Source organism: Oncorhynchus tshawytscha, unplaced genomic scaffold, assembly GCF_018296145.1.
Source record: "Oncorhynchus tshawytscha isolate Ot180627B unplaced genomic scaffold, Otsh_v2.0 Un_contig_13382_pilon_pilon, whole genome shotgun sequence".
Lineage (NCBI taxonomy): Eukaryota > Metazoa > Chordata > Actinopteri > Salmoniformes > Salmonidae > Oncorhynchus > Oncorhynchus tshawytscha.
Window position 1 is genome coordinate 1 of NW_024608232.1, and position 18,624 is coordinate 18,624.

At 48.4% G+C, this 18,624-nt stretch overlaps 1 protein-coding gene and 2 long non-coding RNA genes across 3 annotated transcripts; 2 read left to right on the forward strand and 1 right to left on the reverse strand.

Moving 5' to 3' along the window:
• Positions 1-1,731: 1,731 nt before the first annotated feature.
• On the forward strand, positions 1,732-16,230 carry LOC121843346 (exportin-T-like; the record flags this gene model as incomplete). Its single annotated transcript, XM_042312963.1, has 12 exons — positions 1,732-1,758; positions 6,139-6,377; positions 8,955-9,240; positions 10,384-10,573; positions 10,784-10,900; positions 11,870-11,985; positions 12,081-12,128; positions 12,262-12,333; positions 12,435-12,491; positions 13,013-14,849; positions 15,009-15,211; positions 15,680-16,230. Coding segments are annotated over 10 exons (1,179 nt in total), but the record flags the coding sequence as incomplete, so codon positions are not given.
• LOC121843343 lies at positions 6,649-7,062 on the reverse strand. Its single transcript, XR_006081503.1, has 3 exons — positions 7,018-7,062; positions 6,741-6,800; positions 6,649-6,668 (listed from the first exon to the last, which is right to left on the reverse strand). It is a non-coding gene; the product is annotated as an uncharacterized LOC121843343 (long non-coding RNA).
• Positions 16,231-16,806: 576 nt separating the features above from the next.
• LOC121843344 lies at positions 16,807-17,253 on the forward strand. The gene is made up of 2 exons (XR_006081504.1): positions 16,807-16,860; positions 16,950-17,253. It is a non-coding gene; the product is annotated as an uncharacterized LOC121843344 (long non-coding RNA).
• Positions 17,254-18,624: the final 1,371 nt, after the last annotated feature.

Genomic DNA, 18,624 nt, shown 5'->3' on the forward strand with positions numbered 1-18,624 from the left:
AACCCTGTCCTCTGTTTACAGTAATAGTTCTAGAAGGTTCTTTGTGATTGACCCCAACCCTGTCCTCTGTTTACAGTAATAGTTCTAGAAGGTTCTTTGTTTGACCCCAACCCTGTCCTCTGTTTACAGTAATAGTTCTAGAAGGTTCTTTGTGATTGACCCCAACCCTGTCCTCTGTTTACAGTAATAGTTCTAGAAGGTTCTTTGTGATTGACCCCAACCCTGTCCTCTGTTTACAGTAATAGTTCTAGAAGGTTCTTTGTGTTTGACCCCAACCCTGTCCTCTGTTTACAGTAATAGTTCTAGAAGGTTCTTTGTGATTGACCCCAACCCTGTCCTCTGTTTACAGTAATAGTTCTAGAAGGTTCTTTGTGATTGACCCCAACCCTGTCCTCTGTTTACAGTAATAGTTCTAGAAGGTTCTTTGTGTTTGACCCCAACCCTGTCCTCTGTTTACAGTAATAGTTCTAGAAGGTTCTTTTGTTTGACCCCAACCCTGTCCTCTGTTTACAGTAATAGTTCTAGAAGGTTCTTGTGTTTGACCCCAACCCTGTCCTCTGTTTACAGTAATAGTTCTAGAAGGTTCTTTGTGATTGACCCCAACCCTGTCCTCTGTTTACAGTAATAGTTCTAGAAGGTTCTTTGTGTTTGACCCCAACCCTGTCCTCTGTTTACAGTAATAGTTCTAGAAGGTTCTTTGTGTTTGACCCCAACCCTGTCCTCTGTTTACAGTAATAGTTCTAGAAGGTTCTTTTGTTTGACCCCAACCCTGTCCTCTGTTTACAGTAATAGTTCTAGAAGGTTCTTTGTGTTTGACCCCAACCCTGTCCTCTGTTTACAGTAATAGTTCTAGAAGGTTCTTTGTGTTGACCCCAACCCTGTCCTCTGTTTACAGTAATAGTTCTAGAAGGTTCTTTGTGTTTGACCCCAACCCTGTCCTCTGTTTACAGTAATAGTTCTAGAAGGTTCTTTGTGTTTGACCCCAACCCTGTCCTCTGTTTACAGTAATAGTTCTAGAAGGTTCTTTGTGATTGACCCCAACCCTGTCCTCTGTTTACAGTAATAGTTCTAGAAGGTTCTTTGTTTGACCCCAACCCTGTCCTCTGTTTACAGTAATAGTTCTAGAAGGTTCTTTGTGTTTGACCCCAACCCTGTCCTCTGTTTACAGTAATAGTTCTAGAAGGTTCTTTGTGATTGACCCCAACCCTGTCCTCTGTTTACAGTAATAGTTCTAGAAGGTTCTTTGTGATTGACCCCAACCCTGTCCTCTGTTTACAGTAATAGTTCTAGAAGGTTCTTTGTGTTTGACCCCAACCCTGTCCTCTGTTTACAGTAATAGTTCTAGAAGGTTCTTTGTGATTGACCCCAACCCTGTCCTCTGTTTACAGTAATAGTTCTAGAAGGTTCTTTGTGTTTGACCCCAACCCTGTCCTCTGTTTACAGTAATAGTTCTAGAAGGTTCTTTGTGTTTGACCCCAACCCTGTCCTCTGTTTACAGTAATAGTTCTCAAGGTTCTTTGTGTTTGACCCCAACCCTGTCCTCTGTTTACAGTTGCCAGTTCTAGAAGGTTCTTTGTGACATTGACCCCAGGACCCTGTAGCACCTCTGTTTACAGTAATCTAGTAATAGTTCTACAGACCTGCTGGAGGTTCTCCTGTAAGTTTGACCCCAACCTGTACTCTGTTTACAGACCTGCTAGTAAAGCACCTTTGTGTTTACCCCTACCCTGTACAGACCTGCTGGAGCTAGCACCTCCTGTAAGTTACCCTCTATACATTACCCTCTACAGACCTGCTGGAGCTAGCACCTCCTGTAAGTTACCTCTATACATTACCCTCTACACATTACCCTCTACAGACCTGCTGGAGCTAGCACCTCCTGTAAGTTACCTCTATACATTACCCTCTACAGACCTGCTGGAGCTAGCACCTCCTGTAAGTTACCTCTATACATTACCCTCTACACATTACCCTCTACAGACCTGCTGGAGCTAGCACCTCCTGTAAGTTACCTCTATACATTACCCTCTACACATTACCCTCTACAGACCTGCTGGAGCTAGCACCTCCTGTAAGTTACCTCTATACATTACCCTCTACAGACCTGCTGGAGCTAGCACCTCCTGTAAGTTACCTCTATACATTACCCTCTACAGACCTGCTGGAGCTAGCACCTCCTGTAAGTTACCTCTATACATTACCCTCTACACATTACCCTCTACAGACCTGCTACAGAGCTAGCACCTCCTGTAAGTTACCTCTCCCCTATACATTATCCTCTTCACATTACCCCTGGAGCTACCCTCCCCTGTACTGACCTTCATTCCCCTCCATACATTAAATCAAATCAAATGTATTTATACAGACCTGTACATCAGCTGATATCTCAAAGTGCTGTACAGAAACCCAGCCTAAAACCCCAAACAGCAAGCAATGCAGGTGCTAGAAGCACCTGGCTGTAAAAACCTCTAGACATTACCAAAACCTAGGAAGAAACCAGACTATGTGGGGTGGCCACCTCTGCCAAGATGTTCAAATGTTCATAAATGACCAGCATGGTCATATAATAATACAGAACAGTTGAAACTGGAGCAGCAGCACGGTCAGGTGGACTGGGGACAGCAAGGAATCATCATGTCAGGCCCCGGGGCATGGTCCCAGGGCCCAGGTCAGTTGAAACTGGAGCAGCAGCACGGCCAGGTGGACTGGGGACAGCAAGGAGTCATCATGTCAGGTAGTCCTGGGGCATGGTCCTAGGGCTCAGGTCCTCTGAGAGAGAAAGAGAGAATTAGAGAACCACTTAGATTCACACAGGACACCGAATAGGACAGGAAAGGTACTCCAGATATAACAAACTAACCCTAGCCCCCTGACACATAAACTACTGCAGCATAAATACTGGAGGCTGAGACAGGACCTCAGGAGACACTTGGCCCCATCCGAGGACACCCCCGGACAGGGCCAAACAGGAAGGATATACCCTCACCCACTTTGCCAAAGCACAGCCCCCACACCACTAGAGGGATATCTTCAACCACCAACTTACCATCCTGAGACAAGGCAGTATAGCCCACAAAGATCCTGCTGGAGCAAGGGGGGCGCCAACCCTGACAGGATGACCACTCAGTGAATCAACCCACTCAGGTACACGCACCCCTTCCAGGGAGCATGAGAGAGCCCCAGTAAGCCAGTGACTCAGCCCCTGTAATAGGGTTAGAGGCAGAGAATCCCAGTGGAAGGGGAACCGGCCAGGCAGAGACAGCAAGGGCGGTTCGTTGCTCCAGAGCCTTTCCGTTCACCTTCCCACTCCTGGGCCAGACTACACTCAATCATATGACCCACTGAAGAGATGAGTCTTCAGTGAAGACTTGTTGAGACCGAGTTTGCGTCTCTGACATGGGTAGGCAGACCGTTCCATAAAAATGAAGCTCTATAGGAGAAAGCCCTGCCTCCAGCCTAGAAATTCTAGGGACAATTAGGAGGCCTGCGTCTTGTGAAGTTACCTAGGTATGTACGGCAGGACCAAATCAGAGAGATGGTAGGAGCAAGCCCATGTAATGCTTTCTAGGTTAGCAGTAAAACCTTGAAATCAGCCCTTGCTTTGACAGGAAGCCAGTGTAGAGAGGCTAGCACTGGAGTAATATGATCACATTTTTGGTTCTAGTCAGGATTCTAGCAGCCGTATTTAGCACCAACTGAAGTTTATTTAGTGCTTTATCCGGGTAGCCGGAAAGTAGAGCATTGCAGTAGTCTAACCTAGAAGTGACAAAAGCATGGATTAATTTTTCTGCATCATTTTTGGACAGAAAGTTTCTGATTTTGCAATGTTATGTAGATGGAAAAAGCTGTCCTTGAAATGGTCTTGATATGTTCTTCAAAAAGAGATCCTGTAAAGGCCCTTCACAGTTTTATTTGAGACGACTGTACAACCATTAAGATTAATTGTCAGATTCAACAGAAGATCCTTTGTTTCTTGGGACCTAGAACAAGCATCTCTGTTTTGTCCAAGTTTAAAAGTAGAAAGTTTGCAGCCATCCACTTCCTTATGTCTGAAACCATGCTTCTAGCGAGGGCAATTTTAGGGCTTCACCATGTTTCATTGAAATGTACAGCTGTGTGTCATCCCATAGCAGTGAAAGTTAACATTATGTTTTCGAATAACATCCCCAAGAGGTAAAATATATCGTGAAAACAATAGTGGTCCCAAAACGGAACCTTGAGGAACACCGAAATTTACAGTTGATTTGTCAGAGGACAAACCATTACAGAGACAAACTGATATCTTTCAGACAGATAAGATCTAAACCAGGCCTCTTGTCCGTGTAGACCAATTTGGGTTACCAATCTCTCCAAAAGAATGCGGTGATCGATGGTACCCAAAAGCAGCACTAAGGTCTACAGAGCATGAGGACAGATGCAGAGCCTCGGTCCGATGCCATTAAAATGTCATTTACCACCTTCACAAGTGCCGTCTCAGTGCTATGATGGGGTCTAAAACCAGACTGAAGCATTTCGTATATACATTGTTTGTCTTCAGGAAGGCAGTGAGTTGCTGCCAACAGCTTTCTCTAAAAATTTTGAGAGGAATGGGAGATTCGTTATAGGCCGATAGTTTGGCTTTTTCAAGAGAGGCTTTATTACTGCCACTTTTAGTGAGTTTGGTACACATCCGGTGGATAGAGACCGCTTATTATGTTCAACATAGAAGGGCCAAGCACAGGAAGCAGCTCTTTCAGTAGTTTAGTTGGAATAGGGTCAGTATGCAGCTTGAAGGTTTCGAGGCCATGATTATTTTCATCATTGTGTCAAGAGATATATGTCTAAAACACTTGAGCGTCTCTCTTGATCCTAGGTCCTGGGAGAGTTGTGCAGACTCAGGACAACTGAGCTTTGAAGGAATACGCAGATTTAAAGAGGAGTCCATAATTTGCTTTCTAATAATCATAATCTTTTCCTCAAAGAAGTTCATGAATTTATCACTGCTGAAGTGAAAGTCATCCTCTCTTGGGAATGCTGCTTTTTAGTTAGCCGACAGTATCAAAAATACATTTCGGATTGTTCTTATTTTCCTCAATTAAGTTTGAAAAATAGGATGATCGAGCAGCAGTAAGGGCTCTTCGATACTGCCCGGTACTGTCTTTCCAAGCTAGTCGGAAGACTTCCAGTTTGGTGTGGCGCCATTTCCGTTCCAATTTTCTGGAAGCTTGCTTCAGAGCTCGGGTATTTTCTGTGTACCGGGAGCTAGTTTCTTATGAGAAATGTTTTTAGTTTTAGGGGTGCAACTGCATCGCCGGTATTGCGCAAGGTTAAATTGAGTTCCTCAGTTAGGTGGTTAACTGATTTTTGTCCTCTGGCGTCCTTGGGTAGACAGAGGGAGTCTGGAAGGACATCAAAGAATCTTTGTTTTATAGCCCGACTTTTGATGTTCCTTGGTTGGGGTCTGAGCAGATTATTTGTTGCAATTGCAAACGTAATAAAATGGTGGTCCGATAGTCCAGGATTATGAGGAAAAACATTAAGATCCACAACATTTATTCCATGGGACAAAACTAGGTCCAGCGTATGACTGTGACAGTGAGTGGGTCCAGAGACATGTCCAGAGACATGACAAAACCCACTGAGTCGATGATGGCTCCGAAAGCCTTTTGGAGTGGGTCTGTGGACTTTTCCATGTGAATATTAAAGTCACCAAAGATTAGAATATTATCTGCTATGACTACAAGGTCCGATAGGAATTCAGGGAACTCAGTGAGGAACGCTGTATATGGCCCAGGAGGCCTGTAAACAGTAGCTATGAAAAGTGATTGAGTAGGCTGCATAGATTTCATGACTAGAAGCTCAAAAGACGAAAACGTCATTTTTTTTTTTGTAAATTGAAATTTGCTATCGTAAAGGTTAGCAACATTACCCTCCCTCTGTACTGACCTTCATTCCCCTCCATACATTACCCTCCCTCTGTACTGACCTTCATTCCCCTCCATACATTACCCCCCTCTGTACTGACCTTCATTCCCCTCCCTCTGTCCTGACCTTCATTCCCCTCCATAAATTACCCTCCCTCTGTCCTGACCTTCATTCCCCTCCATACATTACCCTCCCCTGTACTGACCTTCATTCCCCTCCCCATATGTGCCTCAGGAGAACGGTTTCCCTGCGCTGCTGACCAGCGATGACCAGCTGTTTATATTTGAGACGGCGGGGGTGTTGATCGTCCACGGAGAGAGTCCCGCCGAGAGGAAGCAGGCTCTGATGAGATCCCTGCTGACCCCGTTGACCGACGCCTTCCGTCTGCTGCTGGCCAAACTGGCCTCTGAGAGGGAGGAGGAGAGGCAGGCTGCGCTGGCCGACTGTCTGAGTCACGCTGTTGGCTTCGCTAGGTAAATATCCAAACTCTAACCCTGATATACCAACACTAACCCTGATATACCAACACTAACCCTGATATACCAACACTAACCCTGATATACCAACACTGATATACCAACACTAACCCTGATATACCAACACTGATATACCAACACTAACCCTGATATACCAACACTAACCCTGATATACCAACACTAACCCTGATATACCAACACTGATATACCAACACTAACCCTGATATACCAACACTGATATACCAACACTAACCCTGATATACCAACACTGATATACCAACACTAACCCTGATATACCAACACTAACCTGATATACCACACTAACCCTGATATACCAACACTAACCCTGATATACCTAACCTGATATACCAACACTAACCCTGATATACCAACACTAACCCTGATATACCAACACTAACCCTGATATACCAACACCCTGATATACCAACACTAACCCTGATATATACCAACACTAACCTGATATACCTAACACTGATATACCAACACTAACCTGATATACCAGCACTAACCTGATATACCAACACTAACCCTGATATCATATAGTCCAACACTAACCCTGATATACCAACACCCTGATATCCAACACTAACCCTGATATACCAGCACTAACACTAACCTGATATACCAACACTAACCCTGATATACCAATACTAACCCTGATATACCACACTACCTGATATCCCAACACTGATAACCCTGATATACCAACACTAACCCTGATATACCAACACTAACCCTGATATACCAACACTGAGTTGTTGGAAGACCAGGTGTCCACATACTTTTGGTCATGTACAGTAGTCTTCAGAGATAATGTCTGGTCATGTACAGTAGTCTTCAGAGATAATGTCTGGTCATGTACAGTAGTCTTCAGAGATAATGTCTGGTCATGTACAGTAGTCTTCAGAGATAATGTCTGGTCATGTAGTCTCCAGAGATAATGTCTGGTCATGTACAGTAGTCTTCAGAGATAATGCCTGGTCATGTAGTCTTCAGAGATAATGCCTGGTCATGTAGTCTTCAGAGATAATGCCTGGTCATGTAGTCTTCAGAGATAATGTCTGGTCATGTAGTCTTCAGAGATAATGCCTGGTCATGTAGTCTTCAGAGATAATGCCTGGTCATGTAGTCTTCAGAGATAATGCCTGGTCATGTAGTCTTCAGAGATAATGTCTGGTCATGTAGTCTTCAGAGATAATGCCTGGTCATGTAGTCTTCAGAGATAATGCCTGGTCATGTAGTCTTCAGAGATAATGTCTGGTCATGTAGTCTTCAGAGATAATGTCTGGTCATGTAGTCTGTCAAAGATGAATAAATGGTCATGTAGTCTCCAGAGATAATGGCCATTTATTTCATTCTGTTCAGCATTCAACCCACATAATGCATAAGTCTTCAGAGATAATTTGGTCATGTAGTCCTCAAACCATAATGCCTGGTCATGTAGTCTCTCTGGGATAATGTTCTGGTCCTGCTAGTCTACAGAGATAATCCCTCTCCTGTAGTCTCCAGAGATAATCTCTGGTCATGTAGTCTTCAGAGATAATGTCTGGTCATGTAGTCTCCAGAGATAATGTCCTGGTCATGTAGTCTTCAGAGATAATCTCTGGTCTGTAGTCTCAGAGATAATGTCTCTCATCTCTCTCCAGAGATAATGTAGTCCTGGTCATGTAGTCTCTCAGAGATAATGTCTGGTCATGTAGTCTCTCAGAGATAATCCCTGGTCATCTGGTCAGTCCAGAGATAATGCCTGGTCTCTCCAGAGATAATCTCTCCTCTCTAGTCTCAGAGATAATCTCTCTCTCTCTCCAGAGATAATCTCCTTCATGTAGTCTCCAGAGATAATGCCTGGTCATGTAGTCTCAGAGATAATGCTCTGGTCATGTAGTCTCCAGAGATAATCCCTGGTCATGTAGTCTCCAGAGATAATGCTCTGGTCATTTATCTCTCGTGTGTCTTAAAGTCATGTGAATAAATGGTTAATTCCCCCTCTGATGAGCAGTAATCTCCATTTATTTCATTCTGTTCTCAGCATTCAACCCACATAATGCATAAAACATCTGACTATTTATCTTATAGACCTGAAACTCTTTATCTCTCAAAAACCCTAATCTCCTTCCCCTCTCCCTTCTCTCTGGGTCCCTTTTCTCTCTCCCTCTTTATCTCTACATCCTCTCTCCTCTCTCTCTCCCTCTCTCTCTCTCTCTCCCTCCCTCCCTCTCCTTCCCCTCTCCCTACCTCTCTCCCTCTTTATCTCTCCCTCTCTCTCTCTCTCTCTCTCTCTCTCTCTCCCTCCCTCCCTCTCCTTCCCCCTCTCCCTACCTCTCTCCCTCTTTATCTCTCTCTCTCTCTCTCTCTCTCTCCCTCCCTCCCTCTCCTCTCTCCCCCTCTCTCCTCTCTCTCTCTCTCTCCCTCCCTCCCTCTCCTCCCCCTCTCCCTCCCTCTCTCCTCTCTCCCTCTTTCTCTCTCCTCTCTCTCCCCCTCTCTCTCTCTCTCTCTCTCTCTCCCCCTCTCTCTCTCCCCCTCCCTCCGTCTCTCTCCCCCCTCCCCCTCTAGTCGTACCAGTAAGGCGTTCAGCAACAAGCAGACAGTGAAGCAGTGTGGATGTACTGAAGTCTACAGAGACTGTCTGCAGACCTTCCTGCCTGCACTGAGCTGTCCTGTCCAGAGGGGGTCTCTGCGTAGCGCTGTCCGCTCCTTCCTCCACCGCATGATCATCTGTCTCGAAGAAGAGGTCCTGCCCTTCGTCCCTGCGGCATCGGAACACATGCTGAAGGACTGCGAGGCCAAGGACCTGCAGGAGTTCATACCCCTCATCAGTCAGATCACCGCTAAGTTCAAGGTAACCAGGGACCTGCTACACAGTTAGAGGACATGGGGCTGGTTTCCTGGACTAAGTTAGGATCTCCATAGGAAGGGTTTTAGTCCACGACTAAGATTCATCTGTCCAGGAAACCGGCCCTTACCAAATATCTATGGTAGAGGACTGACTGCTAACAGGCCAGCTAAAAGGTTTAGGGTTAGCGAAAATAATGTCCCCATTCCCTGGACCTGGTGTCTCCTCTCCAGGACCAGGTGTCTCTGTCTCTCTCCTCTCCAGGACCAGGTGTCTCTGTTCCTGCAGCAGGTGTTCATGTCTCTGTCTCTCTCCTCTCCAGGACCAGCAGGTGTTCATGTCTCTGTCTCTCTCCTCTCCAGGACCAGCAGGTGTTCATGTCTCTGTCTCTCTCCTCTCCAGGACCAGCAGGTGTTCATGTCTCCATTCCCTCCAGGACCAGCAGGTGTTCATGTCTCTGTCTCTCTCCTCTCCAGGACCAGCAGGTGTTCATGTCTCTGTCTCTCTCCTCTCCAGGACCAGGTGTCTCTGTCCTCTCTTCTCCTCTCCAGGACCAGGTGTCTCTGTTCCTGCAGCAGGTGTTCATGTCTCTGTCTCTCTCCTCTCCAGGACCAGCAGGTGTTCATGTCTCTGTCCTCTCTGTCTCTCTCCTCTCCAGGACCAGCAGGTGTTCATGTCCCTGGTCCTCTCTGTCTCTCTCCTCTCCAGGACCAGGTGTCTCCGTTCCTGCAGCAGGTGTTCATGTCTCTGTCTCTCTCCTCTCCAGGACCAGGTGTCTCTGTTCCTGCAGCAGGTGTTCATGTCTCTGGTCCTCTCTGTCTCTCTCCTCTCCAGGACCAGGTGTCTCATGTTCCTGCAGTCAGGTGTTCATGTCTCTGTCTCTCTCCTCTCCAGGACCAGGTGTCTCTGTTCCTGCAGCAGGTGTTCATGTCTCTGTCTCTCTCCAGGTGTTCATGTCTCTGGTCCTCTCTGTCTCTCTCCTCTCCAGGACCAGCAGGTGTTCATGTCCCTGTCTGTCTCGTCTCCTCCAGGACCAGCAGGTGTTCATGTCCCTGGTCCTCTCTGTCTCTCTCCTCTCCAGGACCAGGTGTCTCCGTTCCTGCAGCAGGTGTTCATGCCTCTGGTCCTCTCTGTCTCTCTCCTCTCCAGGACCAGGTGTCTCCGTTCCTGCAGCAGGTGTTCATGCCTCTGGTCCTGGCCATCTTTGAGGTGTTGTGTCGACCTGCTGAGGACAACGACCAGGCAGCAGCTCTGGAGAAACAAATGTTACGTAGAAGCTACTTCACCTTCATACAGACGATAACCTCCAGTGGGATGAACGAAGTCCTGGCCAACCAGGGTGAGCTGCTGCTCAGTGTGTACTGTGGTTCTCCAGGGTTCTGCGTGTGTGTTCTGTTACCCAGGTGTTGAGAACATTAAGTGGGTTCTAAGTGTGTGTGATTCCTCAGCTATAAATATTTGTTGCGTGGTTCTCCAGGGTTTTAAGTGTGTGTGGTTCCTCAGCTATAAATGTTTGTTGTGTGGTTCTAAGTGTGTGGTTCCTCCTCAGGTGTTGAGAACGTAGAGCGGGTTCTGTTCACCATCATCCAGGGAGCTGTCGACTTCCCCGACCCCATCGCCCAGAAGACCTGCTTCATCATCTTGTCCAAGCTGGTGGAACTCTGGGGTGAGAACCACCGTCCCTCCGTATCCAACCACCGTCCCTCCGTATCCAACCACCGTGCCTCCCTCCGTATCCAACCACCGTCCCTCCGTATCCAACCACTCTCCCTCCGTATCCAACCACCGTCCCTCCGTATCCAACCACCTGCCTCCTCCGTATCCAACCACCGTCCCTCCCTCCCTCCGTATCCTCCCTCCGTATCCAACCACCGTCCCTCTCTCCCTCGTCCTCCCTCCGTATCCAACCACCGTCCCTCCCTCCCTCCGTATCCAACCACCGTCCCCCCTCCCTCCCTGTATCCAACCACCGTCCCTCTCTCCCTCCGTATCCTCCCTCCGTATCCAACCACCGTCCCTCCCTCCCTCCGTATCCAACCACCGTCCCTCCCTCCCTCCGTATCCAACCACCGTCCCTCCCTCCCTCCGTATCCTCCCTCCGTATCCAACCACCTGTCTTGTATCCTCCCTGTGGATCCTCCCTCCAAACCAGAAATGTATCCAACCACCGTCCCTCCCTCCCTCTCCGACCCTCCTCCCTGGGGTATCCAACCACCGTCCCTCCCTCCCTCCGTACCCTCCCTCGGTATCCAACCACCGTCCCTCCCTCCGTACAGATCCAACCACCGTCCCTCCCTCCCTCCGATCCAAAGTTGTCCTCCCTGTATCCTCCCTCCGTATCCAACCACCTGTCTTGCTGCTGTGGATCCTTCCAAACAGAAATGGACTGTGGGTACAGATGGGAACAGTTGTTCTGGAAACATAACCAGCCGATATTAGTTTGTTTTTTGTCTTGGACTGGTTTGTGTTCACTGGAAACCTTTTGTGCTGAAACGGGCAGGGACCTTGCTGAATTTATCCAGACAGAAACTCTTGTTTTCATTGTAAAACCTTTTTTCTACGGTTTGCACTAATGAATACACCCCTGGTGTAAAAGTGAGACGTTTTGAACCGGGACTGATGTTTTGTCCTTCAGGAGGTAAAGACGGTATGGCTGGTTTCCCAGACTTCATCTATAAACACATCGTCCCAGCATGCTTCCTGGCTCCTCTCAAACCATCCTTTGATCTCACAGACGCTCAGACCGTCCTGGTGAGTACCTGGAACCAGATTTATCAGACACGTCTCTCTACATCCTAGACGTTTGGACTCATTTCACAAAACTTGTTTTGTTGTTCTTCCTCCAGACGTTGTCAGAGTGTGCTCTGACGTTGAAAATGATTCATCTCAGAAGGGTAAGCTCCAGTTTGGTTTTCCTTTCCGTTGTGCTCGTCTGGATGAGAACCTGATCTATCTTGAACTTGGACCTGAATGAATGCACGGCTGACATGGTGTTTGTCGTCATGTTTTGTACTTCCTGTTCGGCAGGGTCCGGAGTTTATCCAGTACCTTCAACAGGAGTACCTCCCTTCTCTACAGGTGTCACCTGACATCACACAGGTACCACTGTCGGATAACCATACAAATCACAGCTGAAGCGAGCATGGAAATGTAACCTGTTCCCTAGTTCTGTAACACTCCTCCTCCTCTTCCTGTCACAGGAAGTGTGTCAAGTGCTTCAGCAGCCGGACGCCAAGGTCCTCAAAAACTACATGAAGGTACGTAGTCAGCTGGTTGTTGCCTTGGAAACATCTCCACTCTGTCGCCTGTGTCTTGAGACTAGCAGTGACATCTGACAAGAGTCTCTGTCTGCCTCTCGTCTCTCTCTCTGTCTGCCTCTCATCTCTCTCTCTGTCTGCCTCTCATCTCTCTCTCTGTCTGCCTCTCATCTCTCTCTCTGTCTGCCTCTCATCTCTCTCTCTGTCTGCCTCTCATCTCTCTCTCTGTCTGCCTCTCGTCTCTCTCTCTGTCTGCCTCTCATCTCTCTCTCTGTCTGCCTCTCTCTCTCTCTCTGTCTGCCTCCTCTCTCTCTCTCTGTCTGTCTGCCTCTCATCTCTCTCTCTGTCTGCCTCTCGTCTCTCTCTCTGTCTGCCTCTCGTCTCTCTCTCTGTCTGCCTCTCGTCTCTCTCTCTGTCTGCCTCTCATCTCTCTCGTCTCTCTCTCTGTCTGAATCTCATCTCTCTCGTCTCTCCTCTGTCTGCCTCTCATCTCTCTCTCTCGTCTCTTTCTCTCTCCACAGGCTTTCTTTCAGCGAGCCAAACTGTAAATACGAACCGAGCTGGAAGGATTGAGAGAGGACACTGGAAACTAAGAGAAGACTGGTAGTGAGATAGTACTACGGACAGCCGGACAGAGAGAGAGACGGACAGAGAGAGAGACGGACGGAGAGAGATCTTAAAGACGGAGAGAGATCTTAAAGACGGAGAGAGATCTTAAAGACGGAGAGCTTAGCAAAGGAGCGGCCTTAGCACTTCTGAAGGTAACTGCATAACCCCGCCCATCCTGTCCACGTGGGAGGGAACGGAGCCAAGACACAACGACACGAGTGGTCAAGGAGGCTTTCACTGGGATGACCACACCCCCCTCCACTGATCCAGGCCCAATCAAGGACGTGCTCTCCATCTGGGGTGGTACCCTGGTCAAGTGAAGATGTGATTGGTTGGATTCTCTGCAAGACAGGAAGTAAACTAGAGTATAGAGGAAGGCTTATGGAACGAGGCTTCCGTAGTAGAATACCAAGTATCCTTGAACAGGCCTGAGGCCTCATCTGTCTGTTGGTAATGATCCAACAATGACCTGAACACAATCTAACGATTAGGATTTATTGTTTATAAACATGTATTTTTTTTCAAGATGTCTTTCATTTGAGTGGTTGAACGTGGAGGTTTTGTTTCTCTTTGCCCTGTCAATGAATTGATGGACTAAATAAAAGGGCTGGCTTGACAGATTTTTCTAGATTTTTCTGTTGTGGAAGAAATGGGATGGTTGGGGTAGGATGTGTTTTAGTTTGACGTGAACTCTGTAATGGTGGATGACAGACAGGACAGACCTCTGGTTTATTCTGCATTTACTTTACCTTCTGTTCCAGTTGTCAGGTACCCCTGTCCCTCAGAACGTTGTCAGGTTGTCCCTCAGAACGTTGTCAGGTACCCCTGTCCCTCAGAACGTTGTCAGGTTGTCCCTCAGAACGTTGTCAGGGACCCTGTCCCTCAGAACGTTGTCAGGTTGTCCCTCAGAACGTTGTCAGGTACCCCTGTCCCTCAGAACGTTGTCAGGTTGTCCCTCAGAACGTTGTCAGGTGCCCCTGTCCCTCAGAACATTGTCAGGTTGTCCCTCAGAACGTTGTCAGGTACCCCTGCCCCTCAGAACATTGTCAGGTACCCCTGTCCCTCAGAACGTTGTCAGGTACCCCTGCCCCTCAGAACGTTGTCAGGTTGTCCCTCAGAACGTTGTCAGGTACCCCTGTCCCTCAGAACGTTGTCAGGATGTCCTGAACGTCAGGGCCTCTATTCATGGTGTTTCGGTAGGAGTGCTGATGGAGGATGTTATGAATAAGAAGAGGTCGGACTAGATCAGATATTCTTTATGAACTCAAGCCCTGAACAAGGTTCTCCTCTACCCTCAGTCCCCTCATACAGAATTGGACCTGCCCTGAATAAGGTTCTCTACCCCCAGTCCCCTCAGACAGAATAGGACCTGCCCTGAACAAGGTTCTCTACCCTCAGTCCCCTCAGACAGAATAGGACCTGCCCTGAATAAGGTTCTCCTCTACTCTCAGCCCCCTCATACAGAATAGGACCTGCCCTGAATGAGGTTCTCTACCCCCAGTCCCCTCAGACAGAATAGGACCTGCCCTGAACGAGGTTCTCCTCTACCCCCAGTCCCCTCAGAAAGAATAGGACCTGCCCTGAACGAGGTTCTCCTCTACCCCCAGTCCCCTCAGAAAGAATAGGACCTGCCCTGAACGAGGTTCTCCTCTACCCCCAGTCCCCCTCAGAAAGAATAGGACCTGCCCTGAACGAGGTTCTCCTCTACCCCCAGTCCCCTCAGACAGAATAGGACCTGCCCTGAATAAGGTTCTCCTCTACCCCCAGTCCCCTCAGAAAGAATAGGACCTGCCCTGAATGAGGTTCTCCTCTACCCCCAGTCCCCTCAGAAAGAATAGGACCTGCCCTGAACGAGGTTCTCCTCTACCCCCAGTCCCCTCAGACAGAATAGGACCTGCCCTGAATAAGGTTCTCCTCTACCCTCAGACAGAATAGGACCTGCCCTGAACGAGGTTCTCCTCTACCCCCAGTCCCCTCAGAAAGACTAGGACCTGCCCTGAACGAGGTTCTCCTCTACCCTCAGTCCCCTCAGAAAGACTAGGACCTGCCCTGAACGAGGTTCTCCTCTACCCTCTGTCCCCTCAGAAAGAATAGGACCTGCCCTGAATGAGGTTCTCCTCTACCCCCAGTCCCCTCAGAAAGAATAGGACCTGCCCTGAACGAGGTTCTCCTCTACCCCCAGTCCCCTCAGACAGAATAGGACCTGCCCTGAACGAGGTTCTCCTCTACCCTCAGTCCCCTCAGAAAGAATAGGATCTGCCCTGAACGAGGTTCTCCTCTACCCTCTGTCCCCTCAGAAAGAATAGGACCTGCCCTGAATGAGGTTCTCCTCTACCCCCAGTCCCCTCAGAAAGAATAGGACCTGCCCTGAACGAGGTTCTCCTCTACCCCCAGTCCCCTCAGACAGAATAGGACCTGCCCTGAACGAGGTTCTCCTCTACCCTCTGTCCCCTCAGAAAGAATAGGACCTGCCCTGAACGAGGTTCTCCTCTACCCCCAGTCCCCTCAGACAGAATAGGACCTGCCCTGAATAAGGTTCTCCTCTACCCTCAGACAGAATAGGACCTGCCCTGAACGAGGTTCTCCTCTACCCCCAGTCCCCTCAGAAAGACTAGGACCTGCCCTGAACGAGGTTCTCCTCTACCCTCAGTCCCCTCAGAAAGACTAGGACCTGCCCTGAACGAGGTTCTCCTCTACCCTCAGTCCCCTCAGAAAGACTAGGACCTGCCCTGAACGAGGTTCTCCTCTACCCTCAGTCCCCTCAGAAAGAATAGGACCTGCCCTGAACGAGGTTCTCCTCTACCCTCTGTCCCCTCAGAAAGAATAGGACCTGCCCTGAACGAGGTTCTCCTCTACCCTCTGTCCCCTCAGAAAGACTAGGACCTGCCCTGAACGAGGTTCTCCTCTACCCTCAGACAGAATAGGACCTGCCCTGAATAAGGTTCTCCTCTACTCTCAGCCCCCTCATACAGAATAGGACCTGCCCTGAACGAGGTTCTCCTCTACCCCCAGTCCCCTCAGAAAGAACAGGACCTGCCCTGAACGAGGTTCTCCTCTACCCCCAGTCCCCTCAGACAGAATAGGACCTGCCCTGAACGAGGTTCTCCTCTACCCTCAGTCCCCTCAGACAGAACAGGACCTGCCCTGAATGAGGTTCTCTACCCTCTGTCCCCTCAGAAAGACTAGGACCTGCCCTGAATGAGGTTCTCTACCCCCAGTCCCCTCAGAAAGAATAGGACCTGGTTTGTGATCTAAAAAAAATCAGACAATATCAGGAACTGCATCTCAGCTGTACTTACTGTCTGTTGGTGGGGGGCGCTTAACAGAAGGTCCACTATAGGGCCCTGGGCAACATGTGCACTATATAGGGAATGAGGGGGGTGTGACTGAGTGAAGTCATCCACTCTGCCCTCAGTCCCCTCAGGGGGGGGTGTGACTGAGTGAAGTCATCCACTCTGCCCTCAGTCCCCTCAGGGGGTGTGACTGAGTGAAGTCATCCACTCTGCCCTCAGTCCCCTCAGGGGGTGTGACTGAGTGAAGTCATCCACTCTGCCCTCAGTCCCCTCAGGGGGTGTGACTGAGTGAAGTCATCCACTCTGCCCTCAGTCCCCTCAGGGGTGTGACTGAGTGAAGTCATCCACTCTGCCCTCAGTCCCCTCAGGGGGTGTGACTGAGTGAAGTCATCCACTCTGCCTCAGTCCCCTCAGGGGGTGTGACTGAGTGAAGTCATCCACTCTGCCCTCAGTCCCCTCAGGGGGGGGTGACTGAGTGAAGTCATCCACTCTGCCCTCAGTCCCCTCAGGGGGTGTGACTGAGTGAAGTCATCCACTCTGCCCTCAGTCCCCTCAGGGGGTGACTGAGTGAAGTCATCCACTCTGCCCTCAGTCCCCTCAGGGGGGGTGTGACTGAGTGAAGTCATCCACTCTGCCCTCAACAGGAGAACTCTGGACCAGACTGACTAGGGAGGTGTTTACCCCGGTGGTCGTTACGACACCGTCACTTCCAGAAGGAATTAACAGTGGATCAAAATGTAAATATTACGTTTTATTGTAAAGAAGGAATAATATGTTGGGATGTAAATAAATTAGTTTGATGGTTAGTTGTTGTTTGTTGTTTTGACATATGTAATATTAAAGGTGAGTCTGTGTCGTCATTAAAGGTGTGAGCAGCATGATCCATAGGACTGACTATAACCAACAGCATTTTATACCCAACTGTTACTCACAATTCAGCTTGACCACTGAGGAAATGTGTTTGGTAATGCTAACCTGCCTGTTAAATATATACTGAACAAACATGTCAATGATTTAAACTCCGTTACAGTTCATTTAATGAAATAAATCCATTAGAATGTAATCTATGGCATTCACATGACTGGGCAGGGGCGTAGCCATGGGTGGGCCTGGGAGGGCCCCCACTCAGAATGAGTTGTCCCGACAAAAGGGCTTCATTACAGACAGAAATACTCCTCAGCACCCCCCTCACGCGATCCCGCAGGTGAAGAAATCGGATGTAGAGCACCTGGGCTGGCGTGGTTTCACCTGCAGTTGAGGCCGGTTGGACAGTCTCCCAAATTCACTCACTAAAACGACGTTGGATGCAGCTTATGGAAACAGCCCTGGTGGACATTCCTACAGTCGGCATGCCAATTACATTCTCCCTTAAAATGATCCCAGACAGCTTACCTCCAGACCAGACTAATGGATATTCAGAAATGATCACAGACAGCTTACCTCACCAGACCAGACTAATGGATATGATCCCAGACAGCTTACCTCCAGACCAGACTAATGGATATTCAGAAATGATCCCAGACAGCTTACCTCCAGACCAGACTAATGGATATTCAGAAATGATCCCAGACAGCTTACCTCACCAGACCAGACTAATGGATATGATCCCAGACAGCTTACCTCCAGACCAGACTAATGGATATTCAGAAATTATCACAGACAGCTTACCTCACCAGACCAGACTAATGGATATTCAGAAATGATCACAGACAGCTTACCTCACCAGACTAATGGATATTCAGAAATGATCACAGACAGCTTACCTACAGACCAGACTAATGGATATTCAGATATGATCCCAGACAGCTTACCTACAGACCAGACTAATGGATATGATCCCAGACAGCTTACCTACAGACCAGACTAATGGATATTCAGAAATGATCACAGACAGCTTACCTCCAGACCAGACTAATGGATATGATCCCAGACAGCTTACCTACGATCCCAGACAGCTTACCTCACCAGACTAATGGATATTCAGATATGATCCCAGACAGCTTACCTACAGACCAGACTAATGGATATTCAGATATGATCCCAGACAGCTTACCTCACCAGACTAATGGATATTCAGATATGATCCCAGACAGCTTACCTATAGACCAGACTAATGGATATTCAGATATGATCCCAGACAGCTTACCTATAGACCAGACTAATGGATATTCAGATATGATCCCAGACAGCTTACCTCACCAGACTAATGGATATTCAGATATGATCCCAGA